The sequence below is a fragment of the Monomorium pharaonis genome, chromosome 6 (genome assembly GCF_013373865.1).
Source record: "Monomorium pharaonis isolate MP-MQ-018 chromosome 6, ASM1337386v2, whole genome shotgun sequence".
Taxonomy (NCBI): domain Eukaryota; kingdom Metazoa; phylum Arthropoda; class Insecta; order Hymenoptera; family Formicidae; genus Monomorium; species Monomorium pharaonis.
The window spans coordinates 17,102,011-17,121,744 of record NC_050472.1 but is presented as its reverse complement, the minus strand read 5'-3'; the positions used below and the strand labels follow the sequence as shown (position 1 = coordinate 17,121,744).

General features: G+C 41.2%; 1 protein-coding gene and 1 long non-coding RNA gene across 2 annotated transcripts; one reads left to right on the top strand and one right to left on the bottom strand.

Moving 5' to 3' along the window:
• The first annotated feature begins 744 nt into the window (after positions 1 to 744).
• Positions 745 to 6,788, top strand: LOC118646230. The gene is made up of 6 exons (XR_004963761.1): positions 745 to 1,555; positions 4,949 to 5,126; positions 5,203 to 5,395; positions 6,125 to 6,378; positions 6,533 to 6,589; positions 6,669 to 6,788. It is a non-coding gene; the product is annotated as an uncharacterized LOC118646230 (long non-coding RNA).
• Positions 6,789 to 17,397: 10,609 nt separating this feature from the next.
• Positions 17,398 to 18,438, bottom strand: LOC118646363 (golgin subfamily A member 6-like protein 6). Its single transcript, XM_036289062.1, has 2 exons — positions 17,800 to 18,438; positions 17,398 to 17,691 (listed from the first exon to the last, which is right to left on the bottom strand). Exons 1-2 carry the CDS (start codon positions 18,436 to 18,438, stop codon positions 17,398 to 17,400), a joined length of 933 nt encoding a protein of 310 aa, XP_036144955.1.
• Between the last annotated feature and the right edge of the window lie 1,296 nt (positions 18,439 to 19,734).

The window sequence follows — 19,734 nt, the reverse complement described above, 5'->3', positions numbered from 1 at the left end:
CATAAATGTCTTATATTTATGGCACATATTCATTACAAAGATGATGTTCGTGGAAAAAATGTGTTATACAAAGCGATTTTCTACACCAAGACAAGTTATAATGGCTATTTCGGCACAAAGATCGCATTTTACTTTAAAATTCTTTTTAAAACAAAAGTCTACTGGTGTTTCAAATTTTATCGGTATAGCTTGCAGGTTTTCATCATATGCATTCTCTACGTATCCACTTTTAGTCCACGCATATTTAAATATATTTTGAAACCTGGGCGACGAGAATTGATGGTGTGTTAATGACTGTAATTTCAAGATATTATTTCTATTATGAAGATCTAAAGCCAGATCTAACAACATAATAGTATCAGAAAAGTATTTAATAAAATTCTTCCACAATCGAAATCCGTATACGTCTAATGGATGTATTTTTCCCGTTGTACCGGCTGGAATAGTTAGGAAAACAATATCTGTTGCAGAATCTGGTTTAGTTTCTGAAACTATGTTAGGACAATGTCCACTTCACGAATCTAACAACAATACTGATTGTAACCCGACATTCGGAAAAAATACTTCCTTTAGTCAAGTTTTTACATGATTTGATGTTAATTTGCCTGACTTTGAAGCCGTAACAAAGATATTAGGCGCGTTGAATAATGTTTCTTGTACTCTCGGACCAAATGTTCCTGTAATTTCTTTTAATACTATGAAAAGAGGTGATAATAATCTACCATCAGCCGAAATAGTTGGTTGAATTGTATAACTTGTGACGTGGTAGCTCAGCTGCCACGAGTAGCAGCGTTCCTCCCCCGTCACAGGCTGCGAATTCGCGCCGTACGGGAAAATAGGCGAGAGGCGAGAGGGGATCTCCATGGGGAACCGCGACAGACCTAGCGAGCGTAGCATTAATTTCTTATATTTTTGATTTCTTTGCGCGGCGGCCGTCTTCCGATGGAATGCGGCGAGAGAGCGAGAGAGGAGGAGAGAGAGCGACAACGATGCGGGGAAGGAGGAAGGACGCCGCCGGTGCCCGGGAGAGACGAGCACGCGGCCCGCACGGGGATTCGGCGTGGCCCTGGGAGGGCCACGGCCGGAGCCTAAAGCGGCGGTGCCCGCCAACACCACGACGGAACGTCCCGAAGGGCTGTGGAGGAGCCCGGATGGGATAAAACGCATCGAGGAAGGCGTCGAGTCCTCTCACGAGGAACGGAGGTCCCCGCGTGCGCTGCCCCGGCTCGGGAAGTGGCCCAGCGGGAGAAAGAAAATTTCGCGGGGGCCTGCGAGGCCCCCGGAAGGATTACGGCGCGCACGTTCCTGCGTACGCAGGACTGCGTGCCTTGCAGCAATTGGGTCGCGGCGCGGAGACAATGCGCATGACTGGACGGGGGGTCGCGGCGTCGATCCGGGATCGACCGCGATCCACCCCGCTTTTGCGTGCGAACGGTCCCGCCGTTAAGTTGCGTGTCGTGTCCCTGGTGAAGTATCGGTGTGGCTTGTGCGAGACCTCAACCAGGGCGAAGGGACGAGCCTGGAGACGAGGGAGGACGTCGCCAGGACATTATCGGTGAGGTGGCCTGTCCAGATAAGTTACTGTGAGCGGTTGCCGGCCGGCGAGGTGTTCCCGGGCCCGTTCTGCATCCGCTTTTGTGTTGGTGCGTGACTCGCGTGGACCGCAGGGCGGTCATACGTTCGTGTCATTAATTGGGAATATATCGGATGCAAGCGGGCGGGACGCCGAAGCGCCGAGCCACGGGGAGGACGATCGTGGAGACGCGTGGGTTCCGTCGGAGATTCCCCTCGACCGTGCGCGCCGCAGAGCCCTCGCGCGAGCGAGTATCGCGTCGCGAGTAGCGGGTGGACGGGACTTCCGGTTTCGCGACGGTGTGTAGTGCGGTAGCGGCCGGCGATTATTGTGTGACCCCCGCGAGACACGTGGTCGCGTTCTCTAGTTGCCGGGAGTGTCGGCACGTTCGAACGTCCGAAATTCATTGTGCGCGGGAGATTCCATCGTCTGTCTTTGTCGGCCGCGTGCCTAACGCGGGAGCTTCCCGCGTATCGTTAGCGTCTCTGTTTGGTTTGATTCGCGCCGGGGCGCCGCCTTGTCGGAACACCGCATGCCGCATCCCGCGATATTATTGTTTTCGTCTGATTATTAATTTTTAATAAAGATCGTTATCTGTTAAATTCAGAGCCTAATTTTCTGGTGTGTCGTCCGCCACTTCGTGTTACCGCATTCGCCTGCTCCCTTACGATTCACCCCGCCCCTCTACCGTTAGGCAGAGCTGGTCGAGATTGTCGCGCGAGGATCGAGGACACCTTGGCGTAACGATTTTCGCGAATTGACGCGTCGTCGAGCGCGTCTGGCGCCCAACAATTTTTGTGATAACGCGTGGCCGAGATTCGAGCGCGACAAACACGGCATCGGGGGTACCGGATACCCTATCGGTCTCGCTGCTTTTTGCTCGCGGCTTTCCCGGTCAGGAAAAGTCGTGACAAACTATGCGTGGTTGCTGATATAGACTGTACTGTAGATTCTACGTTTTTAATACCTTTTTGAGCTAAAGTACGACCAGAATGAAATTCTAACTGAAATCCACTCTGATCTGAATTATAAATATTTTCCACGCCAAATCGATTAATATAATATTTTACATTTGCAATAAATGTCTCGCATTTATTTTCTAAATCAGATTTTGATAATAGAGACTTTTTTGTAACAAATTTTGTTATTTTTCTGGATACAATATTATGTTTTTTTAAATCTTTGTACCCATTTTTCTGAAGCTTCGAATCCTGCCACATTTTCTTCATTTTGTGCTTGAGAAGCCCATCGAGCGATGTCAATATCATGAATGATGATTTTTCTTTCAAGTGCTTCATTAAAATGGTCTAGTGTGTATTGAAAAATTTTTTTTAATTTTTCTAGCCTACTACCACCTTGGATGAAATAGTTTTCCCATTCTCGTAATTGTCGTATCGATGTAACTTGTCTAAATTTTTGCTTAACTCCTTCAAGCGGTCTTGGTTTTGTCTTATCACTTTTCCAGTATTCCACAGCTTGCCTCTTATAGTCATTTGATATTGTTTTTTCAACTGAATCACAAATAACTTCTTCTGGAACATAGATTTTTTTTTTATCCGCCTCTAATAAAGCAACTTTTACCGCTTCTGGCACCTCATACTCATCATAAAAATCTAAAATTTCTTCCTCTTCTAATTGAAATTTTTTCTTCGTTTTTTATTTCTAATAGCATACGTTTAATTTTTTCATTCACTCGTCTTTCCTGCGATGTTATCGGAGTATTCGGATAATCCAAACCATTAAATTATAGCGAGTAAAATATCACATTATATGGATTAAATTGCAGCATTCTGAAATATTAAAATTAAATATACATCTCAATCTTTTATTGTATGTAAAAAATAATACACTTCATAATCAATAAATAGAATTGTCTTTCCTGGTGAAAATATTTTTACAATTTTTTATGCATTTCTATAAAAAATTAAAATTTTTTACAACAAATCAAAACTTTCTACAAATTAATGAAAATTGTAAAAATTCATAACAATTTGTAATTAATGTAGTATTTTTGAGTTTCTACAATTTTTTACGAGCACTTTCATGAGCGACGTAATTAATTGTAGAAGTTGTACATTGTTGTAAAAATCACAACTATTCACAACTATCTACAACATTCTACGAATATTTTTATGACCGCATGTAATATATATACTTATAATATTTTTATCATTATTTTTATATTTTTACAACATATCTAATATTAGAATTGGATACGTTAATACCACTAATAAAAATATTTTTAAAATTTTTTACGCAAAAAATGCAAACACTACAATTTTTATGATACAATTACAACTTTGTACGATACATTATTTGTATGTCAAACAACGCGATTTGGGCCATGCTTATAATATTTTATAGATTTGCGTAGAAAATTGTGATTTTCTATAATATTACAACGCATCTACGAAAAATTATACTTTTTATAGATGTTTGTAATTTTTCATAAATGTTTGTAAATTTTCATAGATGTTTGCAGTTTTCCATAAATTTTTCTACGTAAATCTATGAAAAATTACAAACATGGCCCAAATCGCGTTGTTTAACATAAAAATGAAGTAGATGTATCGTACAAAGTTATAATTAAATCATAAAAAATTGTAGTCTTCGCATTTTTTTGCGTAAAAAATTGTAAAAATATTTCTACCAGAGTTTCTATGATAGTTATGTTGTCTCAAACTCTCTTGATAAAAAAAATAATAAGTCAAAATGAATTAAGTCACCAAAACTGAATAATAATTATAGAGAGACTACAGTCAAGACATTAAAATAAATATTTGACATTTAAAGTAAATAAAAAATAATTTTGTAAACGAAATAGTTGTGCCAATACAGATGATTACAAAAAATATGTAGAATCAATCACAACATCAATTACAACATTTATTGTTATGAAAATTGCTCTAAAAAATAATTTTTTTAGAAATATGAAATCGGAGAATAATATGAAAGATGACAAAAAATGAACGACAATGACAGAATTAAACGGCACACATTAAGAGAGTAAAGAGTAATTAATTAAAAGCAGATACTTACATGTTCACGAAAGAACAATACTTGTGACAATACACTATCCAATATACTTGTTCACATTACCAACTACGAGCTGAAAAGGCAGTTTCTCCTTTATACATTTATACGGATGTATATATGCAGTACATTTTGCACACGACACCGGCGTATAAATTTAGCAACAGTGATAGACGGATTGGTTGTTCTTGCGCAGGCGTGAGGCTTCAATAAAGTATCTATTAGTAATAGGAAGGAGATTTATTTAATCCCCAAAGGGGTTCCCAATTTGGTCCTCAGTTTTCCAATAATTGAATGGAATCGATTCCTGTATATAATTACGTCAATATTTTTCTTTTACAGATGTATCGTGTTGTCTTAGTTGACGATTGGACGTCAATTGTACGTAGTATTTAGATAGAGGCTGATAACATGTGTCGATGGTCACCAAAACATATTAAAACAGCAACTGCTATTATGAAACGTATTCAACCTAGTGATGATTGATTGGCCTTATGTTTTAAACAAGCACTTGGATTTGGTAAGTGAGAAAATGTAAGCCTACATGTATGTTTACAAAAAATGCGCTATGTTACATTTTTAATTAAACTTAACAGATTTTTATGCAACAACCAAGGCAGCTGAAATTACTTCAGTGAATCTTTCTTCAAACGATGACGATGGTTTTCAACAAATTTCAATTGCTTCGAATACAACACAATTGCTAAGAAAGACCAATCAAGCGACCCATATTTCATGATGAATTATTATCTGGTAGCAGCAGTGATGATGAAGAACCAGAACCAAAACGTTAATTAAATATATATCTCGTTATATGTCTGATATATTCCCTAAAATAGTTTTAGTTTTGTTATAATTAAAAATTATAATTATTTTTTAAAAAATTCCTGCAAAAACAAAAAGAGCCATGCCCAACTCCAACCTGTATCAAATGAATAACAAGAATTTATCGACAGTATCAAACTCTGATAAAAGTAAAAATTTTTTAATCTTTTAAAAATTCAAACAATTTTTGCATTATAACTAGGTATTTGTTATTTGTAATCTGTAACTATTATGCAATTGTAAGTATTTGTTATTTGAAAAATTTTCATTAATTATATAAATTAGTAATAAATAACATGCAGGTATAGTCAACGTAGAAAAAGAAATAACATTGCTGAATCTATTTTATCTACTTTACTTTGAATAATTTTGTACAACATTCTTTCATTTTTAAAATTTAAAATAATATCAAAACTTTATTGAATTTACTTTATTGAATGTACATTTTATATTTATATTGTAATATTTTTTCATATTGAATTTTAATATTCGTAAATAATGTTCAATATTCTCTAGGATAATAAATGATTGTCCATCTAAATTTAAATGAACAATTGACGTTTTATAGTATTTTATATGAAAATTTATTTTATATGTTGTAACAAGTAAATTTTAATATAATTTATATATTTTATATATTATATATTAAATATATTATATATTTTAATATAATTTTGTTTCTATATTATATAGCAGACAATTTTTTCACTAATAACGGATTAACGAATATTGGCTGTTCGCCGAGCTGTGCAATCATGAGACTTTTTAATAGAACAGAGGATAATTTTAATATTCCCAGTAGAGGTAATAACAATAGAAAAAACAGAGAGAGGTACCTACAAGACACAACAAACAATTGTAGAAAAATTACTGGACTTCAAAAGAAGAATGTCATCAACAATGAGAACTACAAATAATATTACAGTTATTTTGAACAAAAATTATTAGTAAGTTGCTAATATAAACAATAATTTCAAAATAGAATACAAATAATAAAGATTTAAACTAATTATGTTATTGATGAAAGAAAAATGTCTTCGATTATTTGCAACTAATCATTGAAGTTTATTATAGTTGAACTTAAATTATTTGTTTTTTAAGATTCAACGAATGAAGAAAGGGCTAAGGTTGCATAAATTCCCAAAGAATGTGATTGTCGTAAGTTTTCAAATCTTATTTACAAATAAATAAAATAATCAAAGGAATGAAAAATTTAATCTTTTTATCGTACAATTAGGATCCCGGAATTCTGGTTACTTTTGGACAGTTATTCCGATAGCAAGAATGTAATAACGAGCTGCTTATAAAAGTAATGTTAATTATTAATAAACGATTTATAATGTTTATAAATCATGTTTTAAAGGATGTCACGAAAAAATAGAAAAAATATATAAAATCATATGCGAAATACATGCCCAGAATATGAACAATGATCCATATTGTGACGATTCATCATTAGTCCCGGACCGACCATCCGCCTCACTACGGGACTCGGCATCTACGGACGCCCTCCCCGAAAGTCTAGAGTTCCCCCCATGGGAAACCATTACCACCACGCAACTAAGAGCGCGTAGGAATCGCCCCGGCGGGTATATAAGCCGGGCGCGATCTAGACCAGACAGTAGACACCAATCTCGTCCTGTCGACTGAGCAGGTCTCCAGGCCGCTCCGACGCCCGGTTCTCGCCAGCATTCGACTATCCTTGTGTACGCCGACAGAGCAGGCCACCTGGAGGCCCTGCCACCCGGTTCTCGCCGGCATTCGGCTATCCTTGTCTCCGCCGACGGGGCAAGCCACCTGGCCGTCCTGCCGCCCGGTTTTCGCCGGCGTTCGGCTGGGTGGCACTCACTTGGACACGGTTCAAATGGACACAGTGCATTTGGACACGATGCTTTTGTACACGATATCTTGCGCACGGTTCAAATGACCACGGTGCATTTGGACACAAAAGAAATTTTATTAAAAACGTACACCACTTATATGCACACGTAAAATTTGACCATCGGATATTTGCACACGAAAAAATAACCACCGTTCACTTGGACACGTAAAAGTTGCACACCATTCATTTGCACACCGCTCACTTGCACACCGTTCACTTGCCCACCACTCATTTGCACACCAAGAAATGCGCACCGATAATTTGCACACGGAAAGATGCGCACTGATCATTTGCACACGGAAAGATGCGCACTGATCATTTGCACACGGAAAGATGCGCACTGATCATTTGCACACGGAAAGATGCACACCGTTCATTTGGACACGGTGCTTTTGTACCGTTTACTTGCACACCGCTCGGTTGCACACCGTCCAATTGCACACCATTCAATTGTGTGACACACACACACACACACACACACGGGAAGGTGCAAGCGGGGCCTTTGGCCCCCCCTTCCGCACCCACCCCGTCCAAGTCGCTAACCCATGTACACATTGCAAACGCAGCCATAATGTATGAATATTTAATATGCGTTTGATTAAACGTTGTGCAATTGAACGGTGTGCAAATAAACGATGTTCAAAAGTACTGTGTCCAAATGAACGGTGTGCAAATGATCGGTGTGCATTTTTTGTTGTGCAAATGATCAGTGCGCATCTTTCCGTGTGCAAATGATCAGTGTGCATCTTTTCGTGTGCAAATGATCAGTGCGCATCTTTCCGTGTGCAAATGATCGGTGCGCATCTTTCCGTGTGCAAATAATCGGTGCACATTTTTTGGTGTGCAAATAAATAATGAGCAAGTGAACGGTGTGCAAGTGAGCGGTGTGCAAATGAATGATATGCAACTTTTACGTGTCCAAGTGAACGGTGGACATTTTTTCGTGTGCAAATATCCGGTGGTCAAATTTTGCATGTGCATATAACTGGTGTACATTTTTAATAAAATTTCTTTTGTGTCCAAATACACAGTGTGCAAATGCACCGTGGCCATTTGGACCGTGCGCAAAATATCGTGTCCAAAAGCACCGTGTCCAAATGCACCGTGTTCATTTGAACCGTGTGCAAGTGCACCGCTCCCCGTTTGGCTATGCTTGTTTCCGCCAACGGGACAGATCACCTGGCCGCCTTGCCCGCCAGTTCTCGCCGGCGACCACGCGTCGCGACCGCGTTCTAAGGTACTGCGCACTAGCGCGCTCCCGTCCGGCTAACGTAACTAGGCTAAGCTATATATCTTGTATATATCCCCGTAGACTAAGTAATATATAAGGTAGGCTAAGAAATGTACAAGATAGGCTAAGGTTTATAATAAAAGTTTGTTAATTTAATATCGGTGTGCGCAAGTTGGTTTCCCCCCTTCTCTCGAATCCTGGTACCCGGCGAGCCTATCTGAGGCGTTCGGGAAAGGTAAACCGTTACAATATAATCAAGAAAAATTACTGAAAACGACGATACCTCATTGTTGCCACCAATGCCACTGCAAACCATAAAATATTTTGATGAATTGAAGGCGTTGCTGATCGAATACCCGCAAGCTCGACGTCAATTGGTATATGACCTTTTCGTATTTATTTATAATTACACAGGCACACAAAAAAAAAGTGGTTGGTCCGGCGGACTAGACTAGTCAATCCTTATGTATTTCGACCCGCTGAATCCGAATCTAAGGTCAGAATTGCAAAGTTAGCTCGCATTTCTTAACCTAAAAAAAATTTTTTTTGAGGTTAGGAAAAAATAAGCTAATTCAGCAATTCTGACTTTGGATTTGGATTCAGCGGGTTAAAATACATAAGGATAGACTAGTCTGGTCCGCCGGACCAACGTTTAAAAAAAATTTTTTTTTGAGGTTAGGAAAAAATAAGCCAATTCAGCAATTCTGATCTTGGATTTGGATTCAGCGGGTCAAAATACATAAGGATTGACTAGTCTGGCCCACCGGACCAATATTTAAAAAAAATTTTTTTTGAGGTTAGAAAATGCGAGCTAACTTTGCAATTCTGACTTTAGATTCGGATTCAGCGGGTCGAAATACATAAGGATTGACTAGTCTAGTCCGCCGGACCAACCACTTTTTTTTTGTGTGACTGTTATTATAGGTATTATGTGGTATACTTCCGGTGCAATAGTAAGTTGGAAATCGTATGGTTGTAGAGTAATGAACTACGCCTGTAAGCTATATTTCCTTGTTTCGAAATAAAATTGCTTTATTTGATGCTTTATCGACCTTGATTCGAGGATCGCTCAACTTTGACTGACTTATCTTCTCCCACTCATACATACATGCGCCGAGCGCAACGCGACGGTGGCCGATTTTAGAACTACTTCTACATCGATGCGGTAAATGAAACGGAGAGTCGATAGAACAGACTTGAACATTCCGGCCACTTTCAAGTAATGACTTAAATTCCATAGATATTAAATAGATAAATAAAAAAAGAACAAAACAAAATTTTTGGTAAATTATCTTAACAATACGGAACGCAAATACGCCTAGTTTACTCGATAGGCAGAATACATATTTTCGGCAAAGAACGTTGAATTACACCGTTTGAAGTTTTCAAAAAAACTACCCTAGTTAATCCATCAGCGCCAGGATTCGCATATTCGGCTGATTCGCCTCAACGGTGGCAAATTGTCGTCGCGTTAAGGCCAATTAAGGCCAATCGTCCGATTTGAATCTTGGTATTGGGCGCTAATTTTCGTCATTTCGCTCTTTGCTGCAGTTGAGTAATCTTGAGATCATCGTTTCATGATTGTTGGAATAGCGTAAGCAGCTGGTATCGGTTACGACGATTAATAGGGACGTTCATTACGGATATCTCGGGTGTTGTGGCCGGACGGACCTCGTTGACTCGCAATCTCTCCGGAATCTTTCTTCGCAAAATCTTAGAATTCTTCCGCGTATGCCGTAGTTAATTGACACTTACCGTCGCCGGTTCAACGCTCTCTCGCCTAGTCGGGGTCTCGTCTCTCTTCGCTTTAGCGCTCTCTGCTTTTCGCTGTTCACGGTCGCCAGGCCGGTTTAACCTTCGTAACCGCCAAGGTGCTTGTCGACCGGTGGCCGGGTGTGCTTGTCGTCGCGTAGTTTCGCCCACTCGGGATTTCATTGCCCTCGTGCGTCTGATTATCAATTTTTCACGCGCTAGGGATTTGGATCGGAATGGTGCGGAATGTTCTAGCAATCATTGATATAGGCTAACTTAATCCGCACAAAACGATTAATTGCTCTTTTTGTTACACCTCGTGGTATCGCGCATTCACATTCACACACTCACTCACACATTCACGGTTGATCGCTTGCGTTCGTTTACTCAATGCGCCCGGTTCGACTTCTTCGGTCACTCGCGTTTCGTCATCAGGTTGCGATTCGTTACAAACCTCGGTGGTCGTAGGCTCGCTCGGAGGTCACCGCGTTCGCGTTCGCGCGCACTTCACGTCGCGTCTCGCGCCCGGAAAAGTCCTAAGGACTCGCAAATTGAACACGCGGGATTCAAGAGTAATCGCTCTGACGCCCATACTAATCCCGTTCACGGTTGCACGACGATGTTAGCGCGTCAACGATTGTCGCGTAAGATTTCTCGAAATTTCCGCTTAATGACGGAGGTCCGTCCGGAAACCGGTGTTGCACGCCCTACTGCTCGAGACGTCCGGAATCGACTCTCTCGAGAGCTCTTTCTCAAGTCTTCTCGTTGGCTACGCCCGATTTCCTCACTCGTGCATGCTCGGTACGCCTGTCGGAGGCGTGGTAGGAATAACGGATCGCGAAGGTCAGCCGTATTTTTGCCGTAAATACAACTTTCGATTGACAAGTTTGAAAGTTTGCGGGTGTCCGCTGCCTCGCGGGCCGACTCTCGCGGTTCGCTATCGGTTTATCGTTTTCCTCGCGCTCGCTCTCACACATCCGCGGCGAGTCGGTCGCGTCGTTTTTATAAACGACGTTTTCGTCGGTCGCAATCTCCTCGCCTTAGCGAGTTTTGTGAGATTTATCTTGGAAAATGAGCTAACGATTTAGCTAGTATTTGACGCGACTGATTTGTCGTCGGGTTTCATTCATACCTTAATTCTGGGATTCGCATTATACGCTACTTTTGTATCGCTGTCTTGTTATTAACTTAAATTCTATCGATAGGTGATGTAAAATGTGATTAAGATATTGATAAAATATTGAAATGAGGTTATTAAGATATATAAGGTTAAGTCATATATGTATGTTTATGTAAAAGAAAAAAATTTTTTTTTCTTTATGTATGTTTGGTATTTAGAGTAAGTATGAAATTAGTAGTAATATCAAAATGCTAATAATAATGATAATCATAATAAAGTGAAAATAAAAAAAAATTTTTCTTTCAGGTTTGATATTAGGGTCAGTATTACGTTAATAAAATTTTTCCTTTTTAGGAACTCTATATAGGATTGAGAGGGTGTTGTTTGTCTAAAATTACGATATATCTTTTAAATTTACAGTAAGTATTGCGACGATTTTCCTTTCGGAAACCGCCAGGTCCGAAGGGGTTTCGCCCAATTAATCGATATCTACTATTAATATTGACTGGTAACGCTTTCTCAAAGATATCGGTAACTCGCGAATACGATATTTACGAAATATTATATATTTTCTGTCAGGCGCGAAGTTTCGCGCCACACAATAATTCGGTAACAAAGGAGCGTTACGAATGCCAGTAGCTCTTGACTCGTGGCGGTAGAGGGGCGTGGTTCTTAAACAAGTCGTATGTGGAGATTTCGGAGCGGGACAGGTCGCAGAACAAAATCAGTACACAACCATGGAAATCGTGTAAATAATATATTTCAAGTAATTAAAATACCGATTAACAGACGGAAACAACTACGATTTGGCTGGTATCCGGGCTACGATGAATTTGTATATAACAAAAATAATGTTTTCTTTTCTATAATTTTACAAACAAGACGATAAATATCTCCGAGAAAGGTATAAACTACGAAGCTACAGTAAATGGCGGAAGGCCAACGATTCTCTTCGCGAGATGATTCCAAGTACTCTTACTCCCAGTAGCCATACGCGATACGTTACAATTGAATTTGACTGTCGGGGCCAACGTAATCCGAGAGGGACGTATTAATTAATCGGGGCCGATCGGTATGACGTCCCGTGCGGTACAAGACTCTATTCTCTACTCTCGACATCCAAACACAAACACAACAATAACGGTAACGGACTTCAAAATTACCAGTAACTCGAAACACGATATTCCTCGTCCGACTCCGCACGAGAGCCGACCGCCTTACCTGAATTTTACTCAAATCCTTAGTGGCTGCCGAGCAGAGATGGGTGGCAGCAAATATTTTTGCCTTCAAATTACACATTCAATTACATACTACTTTTACAATTTGTAATTGAAATCCATTTAATTATCCATTGTTTTCAGCATTTGGAATTAAGTTCCATTTAATTACTCATTATTTTGAGCATTTGTAATGGATGTCCAAAGTAATTGTTACTCAAAGTAATTAAATTACACTATTATAATGTAATCACATTTGTATAATTTAATTACATTTGTGTAATTTTAATTACTTATTTACAATTAAATTAAATATTTTCGAAGATTTGGATCAGTTTATTTCAACAATTTTAAAGGTAAATTCAGACATTGCGCGATAGAGTAATAGAAATTTGGCTTCATCATTCGAATTATGTTCTGTCTGAATTTGCCATAAGGGAGGTATGACCGTTTCTTATATGTAGTAGACTTTTTTCCACGAATAAACAGTATACTGCTACTCCACAAAATATTTTCTTCAAACATATCAGCATTATTGCAAGCCAAAAAGCAGAGACATAAATTTGGTAATTATATACATTGTTTAAGTATTAGTGCCAAACATTGAAGAATAATTTCAAGTTTTTATAAGATATAAAACTATTGTAGTAATTTTCAAGCTTACAAAAGTATCTCATTAAAATTTCATATATTTTTAATATCCAGAAGCCGACATATATTACATCAAACTGATATTACAAATATATCTCAATAATCACATTTTTAATAATTATGTATTTTTCAAAGCTCAGAAGTCAAATATTTAACTCGACTTTTTATGCGACAGAGTCGATCGATCGTTAACTCGTCCTTTTTTCTGGGGACATCACGTGAATTTCATTCCAGGAGCGGAACCATGAATTCTGCGTGTCGTTTTCGTGCAATTGTTTCGGTCGAGAATTAGATAGATAGATAGATAGATAGATAGATATAAACTTTATTCTTCCCCTTGGGAATTGAATGGCGTTTTTCTAGGAACGGTCCCAAACCTTTACACCTTTTTATACAAATATCGCCTTTACAGTACGCCGCTCCTCACCCTGCCTCTCATCTCGCTCGCCTCCCTATACGCTCTACCTCAACTCACTCTTCTCTTTCCGCTCGCTCCTTTGACCTTATCCTACTTAATTCTACCCACGTGACCTCTCTCTCTCTCGCACCGCATCCTACCTAACCTTACGCCTATGGACTTCCGTTTCCGTTTACAATTCTTTACTTTCGTTCCTTCTATTCACTCCTCTCTCACCTTCCATCCTCTCTCTCCTCCCTCCTCCCAAATCTCTTCCTCTCCTCCTCCACCTCCCTCATCCAACCCTCTCCCTCTCCCGCTCCCCCCAAGATCCTCCCGTATGCCTCCTGCCAGCTTCCCTCTCCCCCATTCTCCCACCGTCTACATCTTTCCCATACATGCTCCCATGATTCTCTTTCCCCTCCGCACAACCTGCAAACTCTTTTCTCCTCCCAATATCTACTCTCCAGTATTTCATTTCCCAGTCTAAACCTTGCCACTCTTCTCCACCTACTTTCTCCCCATCCCCTCTTTAGATATTTTGGTATGTCCTCCTCTCTAATCCACTTGTACCATACATTATATCTCGTATCTCTTATCCTCTCCCTTCTCTCCTCCCTTTGTAGTCTTCTCTCCGTCTCCTCAACTTCCTCCCATTCCTCTCCTGCCTCTCCTTCCATCTCCCCGACATCCTTCTCTCTCTTTTCGAAGAACTCTCTCCTTTCCATCTCCCATTTCGAGAGTTCCCTTCTCCTCTCTGCTCTCTCTCTCATCTCTACCATGCATTCTCTCACCCATACTCCTCCTCCTCCCTCCCTTGCTCTCCTCTCAAAACCCCAAGCCCTTCTCCCCGCTCTTATTCTCAATTTCTCTCTCTTCCACTCTTCCCTCACCAAATATCCCGGGGTTCTACTCTCTACTCCCAGTATCCATCTTAGAAACCTCTCTTGCATTCTTTCCACACTCTCCCTTTCCCTCCATCCCCAAACCTCCACTCCATACCCAGCGAGAAACGATAATGAATTCGACATCAATTCGACGTCGAATCGACATCGAAATCATCATTTCGATGTCGAATCGATGTCGATTCGATGTACTATTTCTCACTGGATACTCCAGTACCGTCCATACTAATCTATAAAGATCCAAATTCTCCTTCCCCAATCCTTCTCATATCTTCTCTTCCCAATCCCCCAAACTTGACCCATCACCGCCACTGCTTTTCTCGCTCTATCCTTGATATGTGATTCCTGTCCTCCGTTTGATTGTAGTATATACCCTAGGTATTTATATTCTTTTACATCCTCAATTCTTTTTCCTTTCCATCTCCAATTCATCTTCCTTCTTCTGCCTCCTCCTCTTCTAAATTTCATAATCTTCGTCTTCTCTACGTTTACCTCCAGACCCTTCTTGTCCAAATATCTCTCCAGCCTTTCTATCATACTTCTCATCTCGTCCTCCGTCTCCGCTATCAATACCATATCGTCCGCATATGATAGCGAGAAAATCCTGCGCTCCCTCAACTTCACTCCTCCTTACTTCACTTTTCCCATTTCCTCCTCCAGGTCTGCCAGCACCATGTTAAACAATGTCGGACTCAGTGGGCACCCCTGTCTTACCCCCCTCGCTGTCTAGAAGCCTTCTCCTACCTCGCTACCTATCTTTACTCTACTTTTTACTTCCGTCAGCACTTCACCTATCCTAATCGTCAATCCTTCTCTCACCCCTCTCTCTCTCAAGGCCTTCATCACCGTCTCTCTCCTCACCGAGTCAAACGTTGCCTTCAGGTCCACAAATAGCGCTACCAACATTCCCTTACTTTTACTTACCTGCCTGTTTATCACGTACACCGCATCCATCGTCCCTCTTCCTTTCCTAAATCCAAACTGACTTTCTGAAAATATCTCTTTCTTTTCTATTTCCTTCTTCAGTCTCTCCGTCAGAATCGACGTATACACTTTGTAAAGCGATGGCATGAGTGTCACCCCCCTATATTCCTCTACCTTCTCCCCGTTTCCCTTCTTTAATATTGGAGTTATGATCCCTTCCTTCCATTCCTCCGGCCATCCCTCTCCCTTCCATATCCTCCCGCAGATTCTCCACACCCACTTCTTTATTCTCCCTCCTCCATACTTCCACACCTCGTTCGGAATTCCATCGATCCCCATCGCCTTCCGGTCTTTTAACTTCTCTAACACCTTCTCTATCTCTTCCTTGGACAACTCCTCTTCCCCATCCTCAATCTCTCTTCTCCTACTATTTCCCATCACTACTCTTCTCTCCACTCCTTCTAATATATTCCTGAAATATTTCTCCCATTCAATTATCTCAATTCCTTCGTTTATCCCCTTCCATCTTTTTCTTTCTCTGTTATTTATCTCCCACACCTGCCCCTCCATCTTTGCTTCCTCCACTGCTCTTTCCCATCTCTCGTTTTCTTCTCTCTTTTTTCTCTCGCATAGCTCCTTGTAATCTTTCTTTCTCTTCTTATACTCTTCTGCCTCACTCCTTCCCCTTCTCCACTCTCTCAGCTCTCTTCTCACCTCTCTCTTCTTTTCTCTGCATTTCTCCGTCCCACCATCCTCCTCTCCTCAACCTCTCCCCCTCTTGTTGCCTTTCTCCCATCTCCGCCAGTACTTTCCTTACCCTTGACTGCATGTCCTCCATTTCCTCTACCAACTCTTTTTCATTAATTTCTATGTTTTTTCTCCATTCTTTGAACCCTTCTCTCCCTTCCTCGTCCCACTTACCTCTATTCTTTCTCTCTCTTCTACTCTTCACTCCTCTCCTCCTCTGACCGTCTTCTCTGTCTTCATCTTCTATCCAAACCGTTACCGGGTGGTGATCCGAATCTATCTTCTCTCCAACTTCCATCCTTCTCACCTCGTGCCTCTCTTCGTCTCTCATCAATATATAGTTTATTACTGTCTCCCCTTTCCCTCCTGTATACGTCCATTCTCCCTCCTCATCTCCGTTCACTCCTCCGTTCAGGATTGTCCATCCTCTTTCTTCTATAAAGTCCACCAGCTTTCTTCCCTCTCCGTTTATCTTCCTGTCTTTCGACTCTCTCTTTTCCTCTTCCCCCTCCCTGCCCCACATCTCTCTGCTTCTTCCCTCTCTTCCCGTCCTTGCATTAAAATCTCCTCCTATTATTGTTTTAATTCTATCATCCTTCTCCTCCATCCATCTTTTTAAGTTATTTAATTTGTCTTCTATATCTCCATTTACATACACTCTCACTATCCTTTGTCTTTCTTTACCCTCTTTTATTCTTCCTACAATTATCCCCTCTTCACCTCTCTCTTCTTCCCCCACTTCGTCCACTAGCTCTCTCCTAATCCCCATTATCATGCCCCCCATCGCTCTTCCCTTCTTATTCCTTCTCTTTGCCGGTTGCCACTTCCATGTGTAACCTCTCGGTAATCTTTCTTTCACTCCTTTCCATCCTCTCTCTTCCACCCACGTCTCTAACAGCACCATAACATCCCAACTCCCTAATTCCCTCCAGAATTCCTTGTCTTTCCCCACCAGCCCTGCTACGTTTTAAAATATTATTATTCCTCCTGTCCCCACTTCTTTTCCTCTCTCTTCTTCTCCGATTCTTCTTCTCTTTGACTTTTGCGCTCCTCTCCCCCTCCTCTTTCCCTGTCTCCTCCCTTCCAGCTTCCCCTTCCTCCCTACACCCTCCCCACCCTCTCTTCTTCCCTGTTTCCCTCTCAATTCTTCCTCTCTCCTTTTCCCTGTCCTTCATTCCCTCTTTCTTCTTTGTCTCCAATTTGCTCCACTCCCTCCTCTCTCTTCACCCATTTCCTTCCCCTACCATCTCTTAATTCTTCCTTTGCCTCATCCCACCACCACCATACTCCATTTATTCTTAATTTTCCTTTGCTTATCCAGACGCTGGCTTCTTTAGCTCCTTCTTTTGCTGCTATCTGCTTCAGCTTCCATCTTATCCTCCTCTCCTCCCACGACAGATCCTCCTCAATCCAAATTCTTCCTCCCTCAGCTTTCTTTTATTTTCCATGATTTTTCTCTTCTCTTCTGCATTCCCCAGTCTCACCACCACCATACCTCCCCGCTCTCTTCTCCCCCCCCTCTATATTCTTAATTTCCTCTACTTTCATCTCCACTCCAATTTCCTTCATTATCTCTTTAATTTCTCCGCTCCTGTCTTCTCCTTTCTCTTTCAGTCCTTTTATCACAATATTCCTTCTCCTCTCCTCTCTCTCTCTTCCCTCCCATAACTTTTCCATTTGTTTTACTCTCTCCTCCATCACTGTTGCCCCTTTTGTCTCTTTCTGCTTCTCTTCCCCTTCTTCCACATTCCTCCTCTCCTTCTTCATTTCTTCCGCTCGTTCTAATTTTTTCAACTCTTCTCTCAGTTCTCTTCTCTCCTTTTGCCAGCATTCCTCTCTTCTCTTCAGCTCTTCTTTTAACTCTTCTATTTCCATTTTTATTATTTCTTTTTGATTGTCCGCCACTTCTTTTATCTCTTTACTTAGCTGTCTCAATCCCTCCCCCAACTCCACTCTTATTTCCTTTAACATTGTCTTCCAAACCTCCTCTTCCACGCTTCCCCCTTCCTTCCCTTCCGACGATCTCATCACTTTCTTGCTCCTTTTAAATATGTCTGCTAACCCTCTATCCCGCTCTAACGAGTCTCTTCCTAGTAACTCTCTCTTTCTTTTCAGCTGATCTTCCGTACTACTCGCGCTGCCCACGCTGTCACTTCTCTCCCTTCTCACTCCCTCTGCCATCGTCACTCTATCTAACTCTCCTGGTTCTATGTCTGTTCTTTCTTCTTCTTGTGCGCGCCCACTACTCCTACCCTATGCCCCTCTATCTTAGCCACTCTATCCGCGCCCGCTCGCCTTCTCCCACTCCGCGAGTTACCTCTCTCTACTTTCCTACTCCCTGCTCATATTATTCTCGCGCTCCTTCTTCTCTCCCTAACCTCTCACTCTATGCGCCGATTCACCTTACCTCCGCCCTATCCCTGCACGCCTTTGCTCCCTCCACTCGCTCTCTTTCACTCACTCCCTCTCTCTCGCCCTTCACTCTCACTCACCCCAATTCTCTCTCTAATCCCCGCTTCACACCGTTCTCTCTCACACCTGCTCTTACAATACTTCTACTCACTCTACCGGAAACGGAAGTCCCGGTCGAGAATTAATTAATGACATATTTTTGCGCTGCGTTAGCCTTAAATAGAACCCGCTTCTCGAAATGCGCATCAGTCAGCCGGTTGAATTTTGGAATATCCATCATTGTTGCATAATTGAATAGTCACTCCACTGGTGCCGACGACGGCAATGGCGTGTTATATCGTAAGAAAAGCTTTCGAATTAGCGGAAAATCTTTCAAACTTTCAAGACTCGAATCAGCTCTCGTTATAAATCTACAGATCTCGACTTCCGCTTCTCCATATTGGTAAAAAATTTCGGGCAGCTTAGTTGCAGTGGAGGCTTGATCAAAATCGAAATAATCGTCCTCAGCTATACGCTCAGCCTCGAGTTCAGGATCTTGATTGCGAGCTATCTCTTCAAATGCGAATTTGAGAACGAGATCACGCACTTTTTGTTGAGTGGCTTGGTCCAAACACGTCAGCCAACGTGTTTTAAATTTTGAATGCGTCACTGCCGCTATTGCAGCAAGTCTTCCAGCTTCTTCAACTTGGAAAAATTTTAAATCGAGATTCGAGCGAGCTTTTTATATCCTCAAGCAAAGGCTGGCATATCGCGATCAAGTTTTTGCTTAGCAAGTTGTCGACATTTCTTCTACATTTTTTCATCAACCAATGTGGGTAAAAGGTACCCGTAAAAACAATAACTTTCACCCTGTAAGATATCGATCGCGTCCGCTAGAGGTTTCGTACATTCTTCAAGGTATTCAAAGTCCGAGTGTCTGAGTGGATTCCTCAACTGAACAATTTGGTTCATATCGCGATGAAGTATTTTATCCTTAAGCTGAATTAATCTTTTTAGAGAGTTATAGAGTGAATTCCACCGAGTTATTACAGGTCTGAGCAATGCCTTGCCCAAGTACAGTTTCAG

Coding starts and splice junctions, on each gene's coding strand:
- LOC118646363 (XM_036289062.1), bottom strand. CDS start 18,438: ATGGCAGAGGGAGTGAGAAGGGAGAGAAGTGACAGCGTGGGCAGCGCG. Junction 17,692..17,799: donor AAATTGGAGTGGAGATGAAA/GTAGAGGAAATT, acceptor GGAAAATAAAAG/AAAGCTGAGGGAGGAAGAAT.